Raw genomic sequence first — 24594 nt, forward strand, 5'->3', positions numbered from 1 at the left:
CAAACCCTGGTCCTGACACTCTCAGTTTGCCCCGTTGTAGTTCTGATGTTTCCTAAGCTATTCCAAGCCCTATATCCGAGTACATGAGGATTCTCCTGAGGAGGAAGACAGCTGCTATAGACCCAAAAGCAAATTGTGATCAGTCGGTTCTACAGAAGTGGTTTTGGTGACACATCCTTCTCCATCATTTTGCTATTCCTGCCAGTGACTTGTCTGATTGTTTGTTCTGTCTGTGTGCTGTCCAGGTTTTCATTTCCTTGCATTGACCCTTGTCTGACTGACTACCAATCTTGGCTTTGACCCTTAGCTATATGACTGTCTGCCCCGGGACTCATGACCCTGGCCTGTCTCTGGTTGTGACACCTTCCATTGGTTTCTATATGACAGGCCCTCCTTTCCATCCTGTTCAATGTTGCTAGTTCCAGCATTGACTTTCTGTTCTCTCTCAGTTACTGATCACTGATCCCCAGATAAATATTACACAAATCTGTTTTTGTAGCATTCTATTTAGTGTTGGAGCTGCTGATGTCATTGTAAAATAGTTGCTTTGTGCTCCACATGCTCATGCAGCTCTGTTCTACATGCCCTATTACACAAACTATATTGATACTCTTCCCTAATCAGTATTGCCCTACACATGTATGTAATTGTAAGGTTTCTGCGAGGCACTTATACCTTTTTGCCCTGTGTGTATGTTCATAGCTGTGTTGATATTTTTTGCTGCAGTGTTTTTTGCATTGTGCGGTAATACTATGTTCTGTCTTGTCCTACGCTCTCTGTACAGAGCTGCGGACCCTTTGTGGTGCCCATTAAATATAGGATAATAATAATAGGCTGATATATAGTAAATATATAGTAAATACAGCTATGGCAATTTCTCAACGGTTCTATGCCAGTTGGTATTCTTATCTTCTACAAAAGCAATCACACACAAAAGACCCCCTAAACAAAGAGATCCATAATATAAAATAAACTTTAAATACTGTTTGGATCTCTGGAGTGTTGTAATTTAACATCACATCCAAAAAGCTGACAGGAGAATAGCAAGTTATTAGATGTCAACTAGGAGTAGCTGAGGTACTGATTAAAGTCCTGCTTGTAATTCAGTACAAGCCAGCAGCATCTTGCACTCATTTTACTTCCCATGGTTAGTGGAAGTTAGGTTTTATGGAGGTATAGAGTAATCAATGATCAACAGAAGTAAAATAAATTGACTTAATGGAATAAAGTTCAGACTTGTGAAAGTTGCTGAAAACGACCTATAAAACAAAACCGCAATAAATAAGTTGCTTCGTGAAAGAATATCTAACATATTAAATAATAATAAATAAAGCATGGGTACAGGGGTCACTTCCTTACTGTTCACTTTTTAAATAATATCTCTGCATTAGTTGTTGGAAACACAGCACAGTCAGGAGGGAGTCTGCCTTATATTTGCTTAGTTTATTATCTTACAGTAACGAGAGAGAGAAGAGAATGCATATGAAAAAGAAATCAGTTCTGTTTTATTGTTCTGCAGAATATTGTTTTGTTCAAGAGAGCTTCTGTTTTTCAGGCTCACAGTTGTGGCTTGATTAGAGTTCATTTTCTCCCTAGCCTTCCTTTTTATTTAAACACACACATGCATATATGCGCACCCCTGCTGTAAAATATGAAGATATTAGTCAAGCCACAGGTCAGCTTTAATATAGGTAACAAAGTGTATAAGGTGACCGCTATTATCCTGCATATGTTACAGAACAGTATACTTCTTATGTTACTCCTGATATAATTTATTCCTTCTAATGCACAAGTTGCTCAGTACCGTGGCTCAGTGATTGCACTGCTGCCTCTTAGCACTGGGGCCATTCCGACCTAGGGAATATCTGTGTGACGTTTGTATGTTCTCCCCATGTATTCTGCTAGTAGCTTAATTGGCTGTTGCAAAAATGTTGACCCTAGTATGTCCATGTGTGTTTGCGTGGGAAAAAATTCAGACTGTAAACTGCGAAGAAGAAGCGATTAAATTCCTAAAATGCATAAAATTATTAAATTGATCTCTGTACAGCTCTGCGTAATATGGTGATGAAAATAATGTTATACACTTTTGAACAAAGAAAGATGCTAGTATGAAGCAATTCTCATATTCAGATGTGTTTTACCTTTACATGTTAATCATACATTTCATCACTTGCAAAATTACTTATGTGACACAACTAACATAACATGACTGATGACACCACCATTCACTAAATATAAGAATATAAGGATATATTTTACAGACTATGCTACATCTTTGCAATATAGATATATATATATATATATATATATATATATATATATATATATATATATATATGTGTGTGTGTGTGCGTGTACATATATATATATATATATATATATATATATATATATATATATATATATATATATATCTCTCCCCCCCTCTCTCTCTCTCTCTCTCTCTGGAATGTAGAGAAGATCAGCCCACACATCATAATAAAACTTGAATTGTTTATTTTCAACTACTTTCAGCTACAAAGCATGTATAACATCCACAGAAATTAAGTAATAAGTAATGTTTTTCTTAAATTCATTGAATGATACCTGCTTGGTAAGACAGGATTGGAAACAGAAATATTATTAGCTCAAAAAATTAAATAATCAGTTTGAAACTTACCAATCCACCCCTTTGTGGTAGTTATTTCCATTGAAGAATTGCATCTCTTCAAATGTTTTGGGGTTTGGTGAGTTGCTAATGATAGCAGGATGCATAACCAAGAATAAGTATAAAGCTGTAGTACCTGCAATCAGCATATACAAGTTTACACAACACAAACCATTATCAGAGTCAGAAGCAATAGAAAACATACATTTAAACCAATTCTGGTTTTATCAGTAATCAATGACTTAGATGAGTGACCTATAATCAGGACTGCCATCAGAAATCTCAACAAATTATCAGTCATACATTACATATGCACATATTCACATACTGTGCTACTGTCGAAGTCAGCAAATTGGATAAAGTCATTTCAATTAAAATCGAGCAAACTTGGTTGTCTTTGTCTGAAAAGATGCGTACGGTACGCTACAGAGTAAAAGGGCACGATACGGCGTAAAAGGGCGTACGCATCTGCAACACGTGGCAGCAACAGTATTTAGCCTTTTACATACATTCGCACAAACACGCTCACTTGTAAAATAGTACACATTAATGGTAGTTGCAACACATAGTCATTTATATCGAAATATAGTAGTATTTATGTTATATATTATAAGTTATATGCATATTAGTGAAATATATGGAACAGGTTGAAGGAATCATATCATGTGTGGTATCATAATAAACCTCTTAACATTTGCTACTGTTTGGTTCACTCTGCGGAGGAATCGCAGAGTGCATACACAAGTTATGAATGATAGGGGATTATGAACTACTTAAGACTAAGGAATCTTGGCGGTAAGAGCAGAGCATACCCCCTGCAGAGATGACCCCCTCCTTTGGATTCCTTAGGATGAACTAGCCAATGATTGACAACCCCTTGGACCGTCCTGAAACCTGGACCAATAGAAGCAAGCTATACCATCTTCATTGTTTTACTGTATTCCTGTGTGCATATAAGCAGCAGCCTCTCATCTAGTGTTCAGACATCTTGTCCCCAGACTTCAGGATTGAATGACTGTACACTGAATACAGAGCGCCTGCGATAAGTAACGGCTGTACTTATTATTACTTCGCTTGAATATATTATACTACTTATTGCGAATAAATCTTTGTGCATTGGAAACACAAATCGAGGTTCGACAATCGTTATTGGTTAGCGACAATACGCATTTAACAATTTGGGGGCTCGTGAGCTTTGGAGGTTTCGTTGCCGGACGATACGCAAGACCAACGGATTTCGGTTCCTCAACAAAGGGTGGAGACGCGTCATATACGGCTAAGAACGCAATGTGTTTAAAACCTGAATTTTACTCTGTGTTGTGAAACCGAATGTCCATTTTGCATTGTCTAGGGCACGCTAACTAGAACCTAGGGACAAAAGAGAAAACTGTTTCTTTTTATTGTCATTGTGCGTTTTCACTGTATTGCATTGCTTAGCGTATGTGTATTTCCTGCTGTGCGTATGCGCACTTCCGGTAGATTTGCCACGTGGTTAAACAATCGTTTTGATAGTTATTATATGTGTATAGTATAATTACTTGTGAAAGCCTCTGAGACATTATTACTATTGTTGGGAACTTTTAATTTTCTGCGCAGAAAAGGTGTATAGTGTGTGATTTTGTAACGTAGATACACTGTTTTATTGTTGATTGTGCTCAGTTGCTGTCTGACAAGGCGGGTTGCCCAACTGAAGGACGGTATACAGGGCAGGTATACCAAATGCGAAGACAAAGAGGGTTTTCGCAAAAGCGCTACCAATAGATCGCAAGGTTTGCTACTAATTACTAGTATTAGTAGGCGGTGCGATCTAACCGCACGACAACTGTGAGTGCGAATTGGTGAAGCAGCTAGGAGGAATTATATTGGAAAGGCTGGTTGATTGTATCGACTTTGTTCTCCCAGTTATAATAAACTCAACAGATTTTTTGTGGTTTAGCCAGGGTATCGAGGAGCTGATAGCTCTTGGGTCCCACAGTGATATTGTCTGTGTTAGGGGTCCTTGTTTAGTACGAGAGGAAGCGAGTGGATGCGGCTTGAGTAAATACGTCCACGGCCAGTAAGAGATCTCTAGCGGTAGAGTGTTTGTAGCAAAAGGTTGAAAGTGTTTTTGGAAGTGTGGTCTGCATAGATTGGTGTTGTTCAACATGGGTGCTAAGCATACGCTAGAGATGGCCAGTGTACTGCCTAAGGAAGGGCCTATTGGTTCAGCTAGATTTCTCATGTGTAAGAAATATGGTGCATACGCAACTGCGTATTGCGACACGTGGGTCAAGATGACCAAAGATTGTGATAGGCCTTTCCCAACAATAGGGAGTTTTAATGGAGAGGCACTAAATACTGTAAAAGATAAAGTATGGTCGATTAAGTCAACGAAAAAGAGAAATAGACATAATGATTGTTTAAAATTGTGGCAAATGGAAGGTAACACGTGGCAGAGCAGCGAATGCACACAGCGGAAGTAGGCATGATGAAAAGCGCGCGCAGGGCGGAAGTAGCCATTGAGAAGCGTGGCGAACTCAGCGCAAGTGCTCCCCTGCCACCTTATGAGGCGGGAGGGGTAAGTACAGCCGTTATTAAAACTGAAAAAAGAGAAATTGCTAAGTTGTATCCTGTTTTAAGCCAGTTTAAAACAAGTGTATCAGAAGATGAAGATGAACCCACTGTGATTTCGGCCATTGCTCATGCTGTTAATATGCTAAAGGTTCAGCGTAAGTATGGGAAAGGAGCAATGGCTGAGATAGGTGAGAGTAGTGTGATCACTAGGAGTGATAGCGTTCTAAATCTTGAAACAGCAGATCCGGTAGTGACTTCTGGAGCCAGTGAACCAGTGGGTGCATACCCAGTCCGCACAATATCAGTTCCCAATGGGAAACCGGATAAGGATGGTGTAGTTGGACTAGATCAGAGTTACGTTCCATTATGACTGAATTCCCAGATCCTAGAAAAGAGTTGGCTAAATGTCAGAAGTTTGTTAAAGACTTAGGAAATGCACACGAACCAACCGATAAGGATTGGCGGGTAGTGTTGAGGGCGTGTCTTCCTCCCAATACTAACGTACAACAATTCATCAAAGATTGTTCGTTGGAGGAAGATGACACCTTGACGGATGAGATTAATCAAGAGAATATAGAACAAATTGTTAAACATTTAGCCATCTATTTTCCAGTAGTAGCGAATTGGAGTAAAATTTTCACCATCAAGCAAAAAGATAGTGAGACAGCAGCAGATTACTTCATTAGAGCTATTGCAGCGATAACACGGTTCACTGGGATATCAAACATAGGTGAGGACCCACATCACAGGGAAGTAGCTGTAGGAGTACTAATGGATGGTCTTAGGGAAAATTTAAAAACCAGAGTACAAACCACATTACCTAATTGGAGAGGCATCACAGTAGATTCTCTTAGGGAGTCTGCTGTGGAGCATGACAAAAACCTTTTTAGAAAGAAGGAGGAGAAAAGTGATAGGTTAATGACGGTGAGTATACAGGCTCTAGAGGGGATCCATACACGACCTCCAGCATACAACCCACATAATAAGAAACATAGAGTGATCAGATGTTTCAATTGTAATGAAGAAGGACACTTTAGGAGGGATTGTAAAAAGGACAGATACAACTTTAGAGGTGGGACACATAGATATCCTCCACGGAAGAACTCACATAGACTAGAAGACTCACATCTACCCGCACATATTATAACAGCAAATGCTGTGCGGGAAAGCAATAGTCAGCGCTAGGGGTCAGGTCATACCTGTAGTCTACAGCCAGTGAGGTTAACTGAGAGTCAGATAGAAGAACCAACAATGATAGTTGACATAGCTGGTAGGAAACAAACCTTTCTTGTAGATACAGGGGCGGCCCGATCTGTAATAACCCCCCCTTTAATCTACAGGTGACCAGTAAAACTATTCCAGCCATGGGGTTAATGGGAAAAGTGTTGCATTATCCACTAACTAAACCTGCTGAAGTTACTTTCGGGCCCCTGCATACCAAGCATTCGTTTCTCTTGGCTGCGGCGGCTCCTACTAACTTGCTGGGAAGAGACTTGTTATGTAAAATGGGATGTGTCATATACTGTACTTCTGATGGTGTGTTCTTAGATATACCGGAGAAGGTTGCACATGAGGTACAGGATATATTGGACACCCCTCAAAGGTTAATGTTACACTCTCCTGTTATAGAACAAAGTCCATCTCAAGTAAAGGGGATGTTGCTGGAAATACCAGGTTCACTATGGACCAGAGATGGACAGGACACTGGACTGATGGCAAACGTAGCCCCTGTCATGGTCAATCTAAAAAGTGGTAGGATAGCTCCAAAAATCCCACAGTATCCATTAAAACCAGAGGTGGAACTAGGGGTATATCCTGTTATTGAGAGGCAGTTACAACAAGGGATTATAATTCGTACAGCCAGTACAGCAAATAGTCCCATTTTCCCTGTGAAGAAGAGTGGGGGGAGGGGCTATAGATTAGTCCAGGACTTAAGGGGAATTAATAAAGTTGTTGAGAGCCAATTCCCCGTAGTGCCGAATCCAGCTGTCATCCTCATGCAGATTCCACCGTCTGCTAGTCACTTCACTGTCATTGATCTATGTTTTGCTTTCTTCTCAGTCCCTCTTCACCCTGACTGCCAATACCTTTTTGCATTCTCCTACCGGGGAGTGCAAAATCCATGGACCAGACTTCCCCAGGGGTTCATTGACAGCCCCAGTATTTTCTCCCAAGCCTTACATGACTGTTTGCAATCCTTTCAACCCCACAATGGGTCTGTTCTAATTAAATATGTGGACGATTTGTTGCTGTGCTCTGATTCTTTTATGTCATGTTTACATGATACTAAATTATTGTTGCTCCATCTCTCAGAAACAGGGCACAAGGTGGCAAAGGACAAATTACAGCCATGTCAGACTAAGATTAAATACTTAGGACACTACCTCACCAAGGGGCTAGCTAAGACACTTGACAACTGACAGGATTGAGGCCATACAACACATGACTCTGCCGCAGAGCCAGAAGCAGATTCTTACTTTCCTGGGGATGTGTGGATACTGTAGATCCTGGATCCCAGGTTTTTCTATTCTGGCATTACCATTGCAGGAGCTAGTCTCTTCCTCAAAACCAGAACGTGTCGTACACACAGAAGAGTCAGAGCAAGCATTCTTTAATCTTAAAGATAGTCTGACTAGAGCACCTGCATTGGAAATACCTGATTATGAAAAGCCGTTTGAGCTATACTGTACGGAAGCTGATGGTTGTGCAGCAGGTGTCCTCACACAGAAACATGGTGACGCTAGCAGACCGGTAGCATACTACAGTGCACAATTGGACAATGTGGCAAGATCACTCCCAACATGTTTCAGAAGTGTAGCAGCAACTGCTCTTCTGGTAAGTAAGAGCGAGGACGTAGTATTAGGACATAATTCAACTGTCTATACACCCCATGCTGTATCAGCTCTGTTAAACTCAGCCCAAACCAGACATGTTTCTTCAGCTAGATTCACAAAGTGGGAACTAGCCCTGATGGCACCCTCAAACATCACCATCAAACGATGTAGCACCTTAAATCCAGCTACATACCTTCCATATGTGTCTCTAGAGACACAAAGGGTGGGAGGTGAGGAAACCCTGGTTGATGATGAGTTAGGCAAGAATACTGACACACATGACTGTATGGAACACCTGAATCAGACCTTTACTGCAAGGCCCAACATACGTGATGCCCCCTTAGAAAATGTAGATTTTACGTTTTATACAGATGGAAGTTGTCATAGACAGACAGAGACGGGAGAGCTATGTACTGGTTACGCTGTTGTAGACGATCAGGATGTGGTAGAAGCTGAACCCCTTGGTCCACCTCACTCGGCCCAGGTGGCGGAACTAGTAGCATTAAGGAGAGCGTGTGAGTTGGCAGAGGGTAAATCAGCCAATATATATACTGACTCTAGGTACGCCTTCGGGGTAGTGCACGATTTTGGGGCCCTTTGGCGCCTTGGAAACTTTACGACAGCAGCAGGTACACCAGTGGCACACTCACAACACATAAAAGGACTTCTGACAGCGATACAGTTACCCAGAACAGTAGCCGTCATAAAGTGCAAAGCCCATACCTTTGAAGAAGACCCAGTGTCATTGGGCAACAACAGGGCAGACGAAGCTGCTAAATGGGCAGCAGGGCAACCTATGACGGTATCGACCGAGACTATGATGGTTTTTCAGACATTAGACATGCAGAAATTAATTGAAATGCAAGATTTGTGTTCCTTGTAGGAAAAGGCGGTCTGGAAGGCGAAGGGATGTGGTCAAGAGTCCACAGGACTCTGGAGGGATGGACAAGGTAAGCCTGTAGCTCCCCGAACATACTATCCAAGCCTGGCTGAAGCAGCACACGGTCTGACTCACCTGGGTAAAGAAGGTATGTGCAAACTGGTGAGAGCATACTGGTGTGCTCCCGGATTTTCCTCTCAGGCTGGTAAGAAAGCAATGTCATGTCTTACTTGTTTGAGGAAAAATGTTGGGAAAACCATTCCAACTGAGCCATCCCACATCCCTCCTATAGACGGACCTTTTCAGGTAATACAAATTGACTATATCCAATTACCACCGTGCAGGAATCTAAAGTATGTTTTAGTGTGTATTGATGTGTTTTTCGGTTGGGTAGAAGCATATCCGGCAGCCACTAATACTGCTGTGTTCACTGCCAAGAAAATTGTACAAGATTTTGTATGTAGGTTCGGTATCCCTAGAATCATTGAAAGTAATAGGGGTACCCACTTTACTGGTGATATCTTCCAAAATATGTGTAAACTCATGGGAATCGGTAGCAGACTTCACACCCCTTACCGACCACAAGCCAGTGGTAAGGTGGAGAAAGTAAATGGTACTATAAAGAACAAGCTTGGTAAGGTAATGGCTGAAACTGGGTTGGCATGGCCTGAGGCTTTGCCATTGGTCCTCCATAGCATTCAGACCACTCCTAGACCTCCTCTTAATCTGTCCCCCTTTGAGATACTGTTCGGACGACAACCTCATTTGATCGTGAGTCCACAAGACGACTTGAAGTGTAATAATGAAGTGACTGTACAATATCTTATAAGAATGAGTAGACAGCTAAAGCAACAACAACAAAAACTAAAAATGCTGTCACCTGGTATGCCAGAAACGAACTGTCATGATGTTGAACCTGGAGACTATGTTATGATCCGCAATTTCTTACGTTCAGGTTGTTTAACAGACCGTTGGGAAGGCCCGTACCAAGTGCTGCTGACCAGTACTACATCGCTGAAAGTTGCAGAAAGAGACACTTGGGTCCATTCCACCCACTGCAGGAGAGTCCATAACCAGGAGAAAGTGCAAGATAAAACTGAAACCGACGACATAGATTTGACACTTGTGAGTCTGTTCCGGGAGACCTAAAGCCTGCAGTCGTGACACCTGAACCAGAGACGTTGCCCCAGAGCTATCTTTCCAGAGATGGAGTGGCGGTTTTTGTTTTTCTTTTGTTCCAGGATTTTCCTTGTTTTTACTTTTTCTAGGACATTCTATTTTTGTGAAGGAGGATGGAGGACGGAGGAGGGTTCTGGTAGTGATGCGGATGAGATTGAGGCAGAGGAAAAGTTATTAGAATACTCAGAGCAGCCCATTATCAAGCTTGGTCCGGGGGTTATGAAAAGGTCTGCTAGCTCAGGAACTCAGGAGGCAGTGTGAGGGTTTATTGTCTGATGAGTATTGTATCTGCAAGTTCTGCGACTCCCTTGTTGAAGAGAGATGCATCCAGCGATGTCAGTCCACCAGTAATCTGAAGGTGGGCGGGCATCCTTTGGAGGATTATCACTCCCTGGTGGGTAAGGTGCTAAACCAAACCGAGTGCTGGGTGTGCTCTCATATGCCACAGGGGCAGCATAATATAGGACTAGGCCATTCCCTCTAAACATATCCGAAGTACTCGAATTCAGGGGGTGGGAGGCCCATAGACGGGAGGTACAATAACACTAGGTCCCCTAGTCTGACGCTTCGACAATACTCCGTAGACAGAACTTTGCTGTGTCTAAATATCTCTCATGCAAAACGTCTGGAGAATCTGGAAGCTGACCCATCAGATCAGACAATGGCTCACCACACTCATTTTAGAGGGAGACTCACAAGGTCACCAATAGGCAGGAATGTAGATGGAAGTCACAAATTAGGGCGTATAACCAAACATAAGAAGGTATCCATTGGAAAATTTTCTATAGATAATTGTAAGAATGTCATCCATGCGGACACGTGTCTCGATCAAATGAGGACACTGGGCATGGGTAATTTTATCAAAACTCTGTGTGATATAATTAATGGGCATACCGTTCCTTATGTTCTCCCTGATGATGTGTATTTTGTTTGTGGAAGGAAAGCTTATTCCTGGGTGACTCCGAGTTCCAAGGGTTTGTGCTTCTTAGCTAAACTGGTTCCTGAAATCATGACCATTACTCATGAAGAAATGGTTGGTATTTACAAGACTACATCACCACCATACATACACACACAGTATGAACACTGTGGCAAGAGAAATATGATTCCTGGTGAGGAACCCATAGCTACAAAATTGATTAGTGAAACTGCTGGTTTTCAAGTTATGGTTCCTCTAGATCTCACCAGGACCGCTCGGGGAACATTAAACGTTAAATATATGCAAGACCTAGCTAAATAAATAGATAATATCACTGAGATGTATGATGACACTTTCAGGTATACTGGAAGGGAGCTACAAGCGTACAAGAAGGAGTTGGTGCAACATAGGCTGGTGCTAAATTATCTCACCTCTATTACTGGTGGGTACTGTGTCACACTGGCCACCCAGTTCGGTTTCAAATGTTGCACGTACATCACCAATAATACAGATGACCCTAAGGCGGTTATAGACCGGAAGATGGATGAAATTCTGCAACTGAAATGGGAATTTCGAAAGAACCATAACTCTTCGTTATATGAGATCGGGGAAATAGTGGCAGGCTGGTTCTCGTGGTTGAACCCTGTGAAATGGTTCTCCGGTCTGGGGGAGTGGGTACAGGAAATGGTTGCTAGTGTAGGTAAGCTCCTTCTCCTTATACTGGGTGTCATCTCAGCGATTAGTTTATGTGTCAAATGTGTTCCTACTGTGTTGAAGTGTGGAAAATGGTCTCCTAGGAGTAACACTGAGAAAGAGACTGAAAGGGTGGTACCAGATACCGAGATCATGGTCTGTGAAGAAGTATTGTATAATCCTGAACTTGAAACGGTGATTGGGTGATAGTTTATTACACTATCAAAGGGTGGAGCTGTCGAAGTCAGCAAATTGGATAAAGTAATTTCAATTAAAATCGAGCAAACTTGGTTGTCTTTGTCTGAAAAGATGCGTACGGTACGCTACAGAGTAAAAGGGCACGCTACGGCATAAAAGGGCGTACGCATCTGCAACACGTGGCAGCAACAGTATTTAGCCTTTTACATACATTCGCACAAACACGCATACTTGTAAAATAGTACACATTAATGGTAGTTGCAACACATAGTCATTTATGTCGAAATATAGTAGTATTTATGTTATATATTATAAGTTATATGCACATTAGTGAAATATATGGAACAGGTTGAAGGAATCATCATGTGTGGTATCATAATAAACCTCTTAACATTTGCCACTGTTTAGTTCACTCTGCGGAGGAATCGCAGAGTGCATACACAAGTTATGAATGATAGGGAATTATGAACCACTTAAGACTAAGGAATCTTGGCGGGAAGAGCAGAGCATACCCCCTGGAGAGATGACCCCCTCCTTTGGATTCCTTAGGATGAACTAGCCAATGATTGACAACTCCTTGGACCGTCCTGAAACCTGGACCAATAGAAGCAAGCTATACCATCTTCATTGTTTTACTGTATTCCTGTGTGCATATAAGCAGCAGCCTCTCATCTAGTGTTCAGACATCTTGTCCCCAGACTTCAGGATTGAATGACTGTACACTGGATCCAGAGCGCCTGCGATAAGTAACGGCTGTACTTATTATCACTTAGCTTGAATATATTATACTACTTATTGCGAATAAATCTTTGTGCGTTGGAAACACAAATCGAGGTTCGACAATCGTTATTGGTTAGCGACAATACGCATTTAACACTACTATACTGTAAGACATCTCCCTAGTGTTAGGGAGGAAAATTTATTTACTTTTAAAAAATAAATAAATGAAAAAGGTTTGTTCATATGTGACTCCTGTCAAACTGGTTAGCACATGACTGAATATCAAATTTGAGCTTAAATTGATACTTTTCTTAATTTTTTTGGCTTTGCATTAAAAAAGTTAAAATACTTTAAATTATTGAAAAATATAACTTAAAAACTTAAAAAAAAAATATTTAAAAATACAAATTATTATGCAGAACTCGATTTGCGAATGCAAACCTTGCGCAGTGCATCTCGAAAATCTGGAACGTGAAGCTTGAAAAGTGAACTGAGCCAAAAATTTTGAACAGCAAGTTCAAACTGGGAATAAAGAGACAATTGCACCGCAAGCATGTTTGGGGCCTTCCAACCGGTTTGAAACTTCCAAACATTACTTCGGAAAACTACTAAAGTGATGTTGCTAACAATCTGGCTTTTTGCTGTACTGAACATTTGGATACAGACTTGTCTGGGCCATAATGAAGAGAGCTACTGTCTTCGTAATAATAGTACAAAATAGGGTTAAGTCTGCATAACCATTTTGTTCTCCTTTTTTTTAATTTCAGTTAGACAAGGTACACATATGAAATGTAGACCTGGCATTAGCAGTCATATTTCCTTAGGGTGCAGATACATTTATTTCCCACAGCTTTTTTCCTGTCATCTGAGGCCGAATTGTTGTCATCAAACTACTCGATAGCCATTTTATCACAAAATTTCAGCAATTATTTATAATTATTCTGTTTTATTTCTTGAGAACATGTAATAGTGATACACGATTAAATATACATAACCTTTTCCTACATTCTCAGGCGAACGCTATGACTAGTTTATGAAGTTATTATCCTCACAAACATATGACTACTGTAGAAGCTTTTCTTTGCAATCACATTTTAACAAGTTCTCATTTTAGAAAAATCAGTCGTTCTTTTTAGAACTCTTTCAGACTTGATAATGTGTCACCTTTTTTATTGCCAGCTGTTTTCACATTTATATGATTTTTATTAATCTAATTGTCAAGTGATAGTGACAGGTGATGACATTTAACAAGTTATAAGGTGATACCTGGTCTACCTGATTGGCAAGTGCATTGTGAGTAACACATACAATTACATTTCCCAATTGTCTTGAAATTCCTGTAGGTACTTTTTCTGGCTGTTATTTACTGTTTACATATTTCCAATTTCAAGATGCAATCAAAATATATATGCTAACAAATTATGGCAAATGCAACATAACTAAAAGGAAGACAAAGGGTGTACATGGGGCAATTAAAATGATGCTTAGTGGCAAAGTGGAAGCGTAACTATGACTATGCAGAGGATGAAAATATAGGCACAAAAGACCCTCAAGATATGCCCAAAAGTCCCTGAAAAGCTTACGAATAGATGACACTTTCAACTAATATATAAATACCATTATACAATAAATGGAGACTCATGTACGGTAAATCTTGTATTACAGGTTATTAATGAGAAAGTCTCTCATTAAGCCATACTGGTCACTTTGCATAGAATTTAACATATACTGTAAATCCTACTGAGTGTGCTTTAGTTATTTTATAACCACTCATTTCACCCCTTCACTCACATAGGCAACTACTGATTGTTTGTAATTATTTGGAGCAAGGGTTTTGGCTGCAGTTTGAGGAAATGGAACCAGAGATTGTTACATAGAGGGCCCAAGTGGTCAGGAAGTCCACCTTGGTACTTTTTCACAATGGATAGGAGATGAGTTTCTATCCCTGTCAACTAGTTCCAGGAAGGCAGAAGACTTCTTGTATCAAACAATAAAATTAAGTTAGTTGCTTTACCAAAGCGATTCTAAGATACTAACATACTAACTTTAACCCTAACCTGCTGATTAAAATTAAAACCCTTACACAGCGCTAGTTTTAGTCCAAATCTAACCCCAAACCATGCGTTTAACTGTAACTGTAAACCAAGCTTGAGTCCTACAATTATACTGAGTCCTAAAAGTACTGAGTTCTTATTTCTCCAATTCTTAAAATGTAAGGAACCCTGTCACCTAAGGAAAAAGATCTATTGAGAAATAGATATTTTCTTTCATCGCTACTTTTCATGATATAGTTACAGGTTACCCCTCATTTCACAGGAGTGTGAACCTTTAATTGTGAATATGAACTAACATTTATGGGCATATTATATAAAAACAGTATCATTATTTGAACTGTCTATTGAAGTGGTATTTATACTTATCATCAGCATTCTTCTGGGGCTAAAACTGAAATGCTATAAAATAAATTAGTAATATATATTGAATTCTAAGTGCTTTTAAAAACACATAATAACGATGCAGGTCAATCTCCCTTTGAATGTTAACTATTCAGTACTGTACACAGTTTTTATCATCTCTGGTCATCAGGGACCACTAAAAATCTTCAGGACATCCTTATTTTCTTTTCAATTAATCTGCAACACTAATTAATCCAGTTGATATATTGAAAACATGCACCCTTTATAATTTCTCCTGTCTTCAAAGACACATGTAATCATGCACTATTAACAGTCCCTGGGCAACCGAGAACACTACCTTAAGACACCACCTACCATAATTCCATAATTGTAGCATGCTAAATTATCCATTACATTTAAAATACAAGCAACTAGTATATCACTGGGGGAAACAGATGCCAAACAATTATCTTAGACTATATAAAATAAATGAAAAAACATTTTTTCTTGCATTCATTTTATTCTAAACATCTGACATCAAAATTAGTAAGCGCAAAGTATATTTGACAAGTGTCCTATATACATAGCAATATATAGGACGCACTGTACTACTGCAGATCTATGTGGCATAAAGCTGCTTCTATTTCAATTCACAGCTTCTATAAGTCCAGTCAAGTAAGTAGTCAGTGACAGACACTGTTCTGTTTGCCCTTTTAGCAGAAATCAATTAAATCAAGGTTAAAGTTTGCAGCAAAATAATCGAGTTACACTTTCTCTTCACTTCAATTTTATTTTGAAATACATATTTTGCTGCCATTATAATCTATGAATAGTGCTGGATTAATGACAGTGAATTCATTTTGCTGTGTGGTTTGGTTGCGGTAGGAGAGGGAATACGTAAAAGACCAAATTTTGCTGTTAAAACATGCAAAATTTTAGGATCAAATACATAGTAAGGGACATATTTTGCTGAATAACTGAACAGGAAAGTAAAAACGAAATAATAAGGGGAACTGCAATTAGAGCAAAATACACATTTCTTAGAAATTTGCACAGCATCTCTTTTTTAAAATCTATTGCAGCTATTTTTAAAAATAATGTGTGATGGAGTACTTATTTCTGCTTCCTCGCAAAGTAATTACAGCTTTTAAGGTGGGACAAAAAGGTCAAATAGCAAAACATAGCAGGCTCAGCTACTTCTTTGCCTGTGTTTGAGTTAGACCTGTACTAAGCATTTCTGCTAGTTGGAGACTGCAAACAAATCTCTCAAAGGTTTAAAGATTCTATGCATTGCATATACACTTTCCACTTCCTATACCGTATTAATGCACAAAAGAAAAACTGTGCCCTCCCTAATAAGGAATCTAATTATATTAAATATTTAATATTTTTAATGCTTTTAGATGTTTTGTTACATAGGAACACTTACATTTATTAGGTATGCTATGTATATCAGTAATAAATATGTTTTGATATATATTATTTTTAGATGTCTGGATTTAATTTGTGTTAAATACTTATTTATGTGATTATTACCAGATGCCTTTCTATATTGAATCAAGTTGTATTACAAGTTTAGTGAACCTTTAAATTGGGTACAGCTGGTTTTAAATCAACTTGTAATATGAATGTCATTTGCAATTAACTGAAATGAGCAGTGGTAAGGATGTTTGGGTGTGTAAAACAGATGTAATAATGTTAGGAAGGACTGAGTGAAAACTAGTATGTGCAAGTTGAGTGAACAAAACCTATATTAACGGTGTTCTCTTCCCTAAATTCCTTTTCTTCCTTCGCTTCCTCACATTAGAACTTCAGTGAGTATCCCTTCCAAGAGAAACATTGGAAATATTTTTCGGATTAAATACATTTAATCTAGTATATTCTCAGTGATTCTTTGTGAATTTACAAAGCCAAGTGAGGCTCATCCTACATGTGTATGTGATTTAAGTGTGCAATATTACTAAGTGGTTTTGGTGAACGCAAGGACTCCATAGTAAATCCCTTGTGGTGGCAGAAAAGGTGTATTCATTGGTAGGTGACCAAAGTAACGCCAGTCACGGCCAGCTGTTTCAGATTGCTGTATCTGAGACAGGCTGGGCATTCATGACAAACTCGGGCAGCACGGTGGCTTAGTGGGTAGCACTTCTGCCTCACAGCAATGGGGTAATGAGTTCGATTCCCGACCATGGCTTTATTTGGATGGAGTTTGTATGTGATTCCCGTGTTTGTGTGGCTTTCCTTTGGGTGCTCCGGCTTCCTCCCACACCCCAAAAACATACTAGTAGGTTAATTGGTTGTTATCAAAATTGACCCTAGTCTCTCTCTGTATGTGTGTGTATGTTAAGGAATTTAGACTGTAATTTGTAATGGGGCTGCCTATAGTGGGCTACCTTGGGCTGGTTCACTAGGCCACCTGCCTTTTTCTCCCCATGGGTTAAAATTTGCCAGACCTCCCGTGGCCAGGGACTGATGTGGAATTAGTGGTGCTATAAAAATAGCTGCTGCTGCTGATGATGATGATGATGATGAAGAGAAGGAGACTGATTTTTGAATGCCTCTGTCTCAATTTCTCAATAGTATTCAAGTGGGTCATTCATGGTTTTATTCTCATCAATTCATTCCTTAAACTCTGCTTTGATCTGTTTCCATTTTCATATTATGAACAAGAACTATAAGTCTAAATATGTCTAAACTCCGCTACCTCAAATATCAAGAATCAATACAACATTTGCACACAAGATGGAATCAAAACTCTACCAATATCCTGTAAACAGGTATTTTCAATGTAGCGTTCTCAACTCAACATACACATGAAAGTGACTTATTATAAATGTTCAAATTGACATTGACTGCTTATGACACAAATTATTGTTGGCCACTTACTGCCTCAAGATGTGCTATATGGGCAGTAAGAATACAAGTAGGTAGTACTTAGATGTGACTGTGAACCTAGAGCTTATGGATTGTACACAGTTAAGACCGAGTAAAGAGTTGCATTTTCACCCCAGATGGCAGAAAATCATGGAAATTTTACAGCTGTAATTGTATTTATGTGTAAAGTGCATATGCAGGTGCAACAGGAGAATTACATTTTTGCGCTGCTTCTGTCTAACGTATATTACATTCATTTCCTTGGATAAAAAGAAAAACCCTGCTGAAAATATTGTAAATGGATGTTCTCTTAAATGTCAAACTTAGCTTTAACTTTCTGCCAGTTTGTTTCATTGCCACTTTCCTCTCAATAACCATTTTAATCTGAAATCCACGTCTTTGGCTCTTCCATTTGTGTGAAATTAATTACCCAGCAAAACACTTTAATAAAAAAATATAAATTCAACTTTTTCAATTAATTTAAGGAGCAGAGATTAATCACTGTCCTGAGAATTTGAACCTGTTGCATTGTACACCTTACAAAATCCGTGCGAGTATACAGCTGTAGTACCCATTAAATTGTCTTCTAGCACAGGGAGAATATGCTAATCTTATGTGTGTGCAAATGTCATTTTGACTTTCTTTTTTTCCAAAAGCTTGAGGGTGATGTAAACAGTGAAATTCCTGTTTGATTCCTAGCTCCTTCTTATTTGCACATTATCTTTCCTGTGAATTCATCAGCCATGTCTGAATTCATCTCCAATGGTGTCCCACACCTAGGTAAACTCTTTAATTTACTCTCATGGGTGGTGCACCTGAGTAATTGCAGTAAGAGGTGTGAGCAGAGGCGAATCATCTATCAGGAAACATAGGCTCTTGCCTATGCGGGCAGTGGGCACAGAGGAGCTCGGATTATTGTAAGCTATATGTATTTTTTGTTTACAAAGAGATGGGAAAAAAGGTATTAATAGGGTGCCTAGGGTCTAAATAAGGCGCTGGGTGTCTATTTCATATATAAAGACCTACCCACTCACTACGAACAACTGGGATCCCTGGGACTCCACAAGTGGCCAATATGATTAGCAGGCTAATTGGTTGAAGAATTTTGTTTTACCATTTTGCACTTATGCTGTTCTTTTTTTCCCGTAGATAAAAATGCAGAAATCAATTGTCTATTCTTACTAGACAAGCATATTATGTACTTTATAATCAAGTACCTTGACCTTAAGTACGACTACTCACCGGTTTTCTGTGGTCCTACAACAAGAAATTTTGGCAGGCGATCGCAGGTTTTTTCTTTTGACCATATATCTCGATGGCGCTTGTCATCACAGGGATTCTAAAAGATATGGAACAGATTTTTTTTTACTCATTTTCAATACAAAATCAAATGCACTTTTAGCATGTTAGTGCACGTGTACCTGTATCAGCATTTCATCTTTGCAACAACAAATAAACGTTATTCCAATTGGAAAGTTAGTCAATGTACATCCACGAGGCGTGAAATCATGATGCACACTGTCACTTATTACATTTTAAAAACAGACTAGCTTATAACAAATTGATGTATAGAAAGGTTACACTGTAAAATGCTGCAGAAATGCCCTCAAACTCCTGCTACCCTATACATTTTTAGTGTTCACCATACATAACATCACCACCAATGGTTGCCATCTGCCAACCGAAACTTGCTACTTCAAACGCTAAAAGAATCAAGAGTATAAGGAAGTGATTAGATGCACAAGATTTGTTGCGTACCACAAGTAACTAAAACAAATTCTGTAGATATGTAATGCATGATTATTCATTTATATTTTTTCCTAACTATTTTCAAAGATGTGCCAATCTAAAAAACTATCACCACAGAAAAAGTATGTGTGTCCCCATAAAACTTAAAAGTACAATTATAACAGGGAGATAGTAGAAATAATGTATACCTTACAGGCTTATTTAGAGGGGGAACTTGCGCAGGGAATGATAAGTATGAAATAAGCCCATATTTCCGTGCATATGTAGTGTTGGACGTATCAAGGTGTGTCCAGCTCACAAACATAATTTGCATTTGCTCTAGGGCATAACAAGTTTGTATACTTACGACCAAGCATACCGTAGATACAGGATAAAGCTTAGACATAACTTAGAGATGTAGCTTGACAGTTAATAGCTAGCAGTAAATGCTAAAGTCACATTAATCTATTTGTACACAATATAATAATTAGAGATGCTCATGCTCGGTTCCCCGAGAACCAAACACACCCGAACTTAGCAGATCCGAGTACCGAGCCGAGCTAGCTGGGTACTTTCGTGTGCCCTCGGAATTGAAAACAAGGCAAAACCTGATTATGTTGTCGGATCTCACGAGTTTTGGATTCTATAAGTAACGCCCTCCAAGGTGATCCAGCGCCATTTCACAGAGGGACACACAAGGGGTAGCACGGTTCTTGGCAGTCTCTAGTACAGTTGGGCAGCGTCATAGGTAGAAAAGAGGAGGGGTAGCAGTGTTCTTCAAAGTCTCCAGTGACAATCAGAAGAGCTCCATTGCTCCATTTCTCCATGTCTTGGTCTAAATCTGCAGTCACATTGTACTGTGTTATATAGGTAATTTTCAAACAAACAGGAGAGCTCTATTGCTAATTGTCATTGCTAAAATAGAAATAATAGGGCTGGCAGTCTTGGTCTAAATCTGCAGTCAAATTGTACAGTATTATCAAAATGGATTCACGGCAGTACACAGAAGACCAGGAGCACCAAGCAGCTGCTGGCACCAGTCATGATTATAGTAATCCCTCTACATCATCTGCTAAAGCCTATGTTAAAGTGCATAGTGTTTTTAAGTCAGGAAAACTAAAAGAAACACCTTTTACCTTGGTCAAGAAAAAAAGACCTGTAATCCAGGCAAAGTTATCTCCAGAAAAAAATAAAATTGCCAACATGCCATTCTACACACGCAGTGGCAAGGAAAGAATGAGGCCTTCGCCTTTCTCTATGAGTGCTAGTTCTGTAACTGCCACTGAGGCATCTTCTTGTAAGGTCAGTCATGACCAAGCAATATCTTGTCATTCTGACTCCAAAAAAGTGGTGTCCAAATTCCTTTACGTGTAAAAGTCGAGCTTAGAGAAAACAGTGAGGCATTAGAGGAAAATATATGTTCAGATTCAGAAATGACACAAATTCCTGAGGAGAGTCTATCTATGAGTGCTATGTGTAAGCCTGATCTTTCTGATAGTGTAGCCATAAAAAAGGCCCCTTTCATCATTTCTACAGATGTGTGCATGAACAGCCCAAGTATAACTGGTGATACACAAATGCCAATTTGGAATTGCAACAGGATGAGGGGGATAGTTGTGTAGCTGACGAGGGCGCTAATGAGGATGTTGATGAGGATGATGTTGTTTGTGTAAGTATTGCACCAGTGGAAGCAGGTCTTGCACGTGATAAGAAGAAGGCCATTGTCATGTCTGGGCATAAGACCAAAAAATCCACCTCTTACGTGTGGAATTATTTTTACCCAAATCCTGACAACAGTTGTCTAGCCATTTGTAGCGTTTGTAAAGCTACAGTCTGTAGAGGTAGGGACCTTAACCATCTAGGAACCTCATCCATGTTACACCATTTGAAGCAAGTTCATGGCAAGCTGTTGGGAAAATTGGAAACTTATGTTAAAAAATAACAACAAGCAGTCCAGCATCAGCTAGGTCCCTTCTCTCAGCTAGATCCCGACACCTGCAATCTACACTCACAACAACGTCCTCATCAATATTGTCAGTAGTGATCAGAGTTAGTCCTGCATCAAAGTTGCTAAGGCTAGATGACTCCTCCACTGTCCTGTATTCCTCAGAAGAATTCTTGAGCGTTAGTCCCACTGCTGCTGCTGCTGCTGCTGGGGGTGACTCTTCATCGCAGAAGCAGACCAAGAAGAAGACTACTAGTAGTTTACAACAATTAACTGTTAAACGATCCTTTGCAAGAGGAAGCAAGTATGAAAGCTGTCACCCAGTGGCAAAGCGGATCTCACACGTCATGGCGACTATGCTAGTATTAGATCTGCGTCCAATATCCACTATTAATGCAGCTAGTTTTAGACAGTTACTAGAGGTCCATCACAACACCATTTTACTAGAAAAGCTATTCCTTGCCTCTACCAGAAGGTTCGTAAAAATGTAATTATTGGGCTACAAAATGCCATTCTACCCACTGTACACTTATCCACAGATATGTGGACAAGCAGAACTGGGCAAACTAAAGATTATAGGACTGTGACAGCCCACTGGGTTGGTGATTCGCCATCACCAGCAGGAACAGCAGCAGCATGTACCCAAGTACGTCACATATTTCAGAGGTAGGCTACTCGGTGTATCACCGGCTTCACTAAGAGGAATACAACTGACAATCTGTTACAAAAACTAAGGGATGTGATTGCAACATGGCTTATCCCACTTAGACTCTTCTCAGGATATGTCATTTCTGATAACGCCACCAATATTGTGAGAGCATTACAGCTAGTTGAATTCCATCACATTCCCTGTTTTGCTCACACAATAAACTTGGTGGTGCAGAGCTTTTTAAAAAATGACAGGGACATGCAAGAAATGCTGTCTGTGGCCCGTAAAATATCTGGACATTGCTGGCATTCGGCAACAGCATGTAGGAGATTGCAGCAGCTACAAGAGTAATTTAATTTGCCCTGCCACCAACTGAAGCAAGAAGTGGTGACAAGGTGGAATTCCAGGTTGTATATGCCTCTCCGGATGGAGGAACAGTGAAAAGCCATCCACGCTTACTCCACAAGCCATGACATTGGGAAAGGAGGGGGCATGTATTTTACTCAAGAGCAATGGAGAATAATTTCCGTGCTGTGCAATTGCTGAAACCATTTGAAGTAGTCACCTGTGAAGTGAGTTCAGACACTGCTAACTTGAGTCAAGAGACAAGTGATTTCCTTAATTAGACTTTTGAAAAAGCAGCCTGAGAAACTGAAGGAGGAGATGAAACAAAGCAATTATGCTAAGTATGACGGACTTGTAGATCAAGTACTTTATTCGCTTCACCAGGATCCAAGAGTTATCAAAATCTTGAAATTGGATAACTACATTTTGGCGACTGTGCTTGATCCTCGGTTTAAGAGCTATGTATTTTCTTTGTTTCCAACTGATCCAGATCTGAAGAGATGCAAGGAGCTCCTGGTGAGCAAGATGACAGCTCAAGTGTTATGTGACAAGACGGTGTCTCCTCCTTCAGTTTATCAGTCAACTGCTGCTAGTAAAAACCTAGCTTTTCAAAATACCCAGGAATAATGCAGATGACTCAGCACAACATTTTGACATCTGGCCTGGTCTAAAAGAATTGACCAAAAAATGTGACACCTCTGCTGTAACTCCACCTGATCCTACTATCAACATCCAAAGGATTTTGGAGTATAATTTTAACGACAGCATAGAAATAGCCAGGTCGCTGCAATCATTGGTTGAAAGTGTAAGAAAATAATATTGTGATCTGTGAGGTGGTCAAAATTGACTGCAAATTACTTGAAATTAGTGTTAGTGAGGTTTCTAATAATGTAGGGGGAAAAAAGCAAAATTATGTGGTTTTAGGGAAAAAAATAGGGATTTTAGAAAAAAATAGGGATCTAAAACCAAAACACACAAGGGCGATTTTGCCAAAACCAAAACACAAAGTTAATCCAGATCCAAAACCAGAACACGGGGGTCAGTGAACATCTCTAATAATAATATAATGTAGTGTAAAATACACAAGACAGTTAGTAATAAATGCAAAAGGCTAATTTTCAGTATTATTTTTAGTATTTTTGATTTGAAGGCGCGACAGTGCTCCGCAGAGCAGGATGCAGGGGAAAAGCAGAACATACATAAAACAGGGACATATAAGTTTGACAAAATTAAAGCAGACATTAAAACAAAGGGTACAAAGGACCCTACTCACGAGAGAGCTTATATTATAATTGGAAAAGGGCACATCTGAAACAAGAGGAGCGAGTGTACTGTAAGGGTGCACTAGTGTATGTAGTATAGGTGGGAGTAGGCAAAACTATCCTATGATAACTATTGTGTGTTAGAATCAACAGATTTAAAATTTTGTCTGAGAACTTTTGAACAGTGGAGGGTTTTCCTAAAATCATGGCTAATTTTAGTAGTCTTCCTCATTTTTTACTTACTGTACTGTGGATCATCTACAGCTCTGGGTCAGGCAGCTGATCCTTCGTGCATACTGAGCATGTTATGCTGTAAGTTACATTTACACTTACCAGGGTTCTGTGAAGTGCTAAATATATTAACTTGACAGCAGAGCCGTAACTTAGAATTCTAGTGCCCTGGGCGAGAAAGACAAATGCCGCCCCCCTAGCCCTCAATTTTAACCAAATTAACCTAAAATATTCCTAAATTGCGCCCCCCTTCAGCGTTGCGCCCTGGGCGGTCGCCCCTATCGCACAGCCCTAGTTACGGCCCTGCTTGACAGTTATTAAATGAAATATATAGGCACAATCTAACAGCCTCAACACAATTTTTTAATAAGTTTGCGTAGGTAGGAATAAATAACATATTTAGTATATAATATATTGGAATATATGATATGAGGATAGATGTTAATGCAAACACTTGCTAAATTATCATGTTATCTAGAAGGAAATGTCTTCAGAGTACACATATGTAAGCAATTGTTGTTACTAATAATGTCATAAGTACAGA

The 24594-nt window shown here is 39.6% G+C and overlaps 1 protein-coding gene across 2 annotated transcripts in view; it reads right to left on the bottom strand.

Annotated features, from left to right (window-relative positions):
* The window catches only part of LOC142142035 (bifunctional heparan sulfate N-deacetylase/N-sulfotransferase 3-like), a 223685-nt gene that overhangs the window by 27141 nt on the left and 171950 nt on the right, over nt 1-24594 (bottom strand). For both annotated transcript variants that reach the window (XM_075200342.1, XM_075200341.1), the window contains exons 8-9: nt 19133-19229; nt 2660-2783 (exon numbers count right to left, since the gene is read on the bottom strand). In XM_075200342.1, the coding sequence (XP_075056443.1) occupies nt 2660-2783; nt 19133-19229 (221 nt within the window). The remainder of the gene's footprint in view (nt 1-2659; nt 2784-19132; nt 19230-24594) is intronic.

This window comes from Mixophyes fleayi, chromosome 1 (assembly GCF_038048845.1).
Source record: "Mixophyes fleayi isolate aMixFle1 chromosome 1, aMixFle1.hap1, whole genome shotgun sequence".
Lineage (NCBI taxonomy): Eukaryota > Metazoa > Chordata > Amphibia > Anura > Limnodynastidae > Mixophyes > Mixophyes fleayi.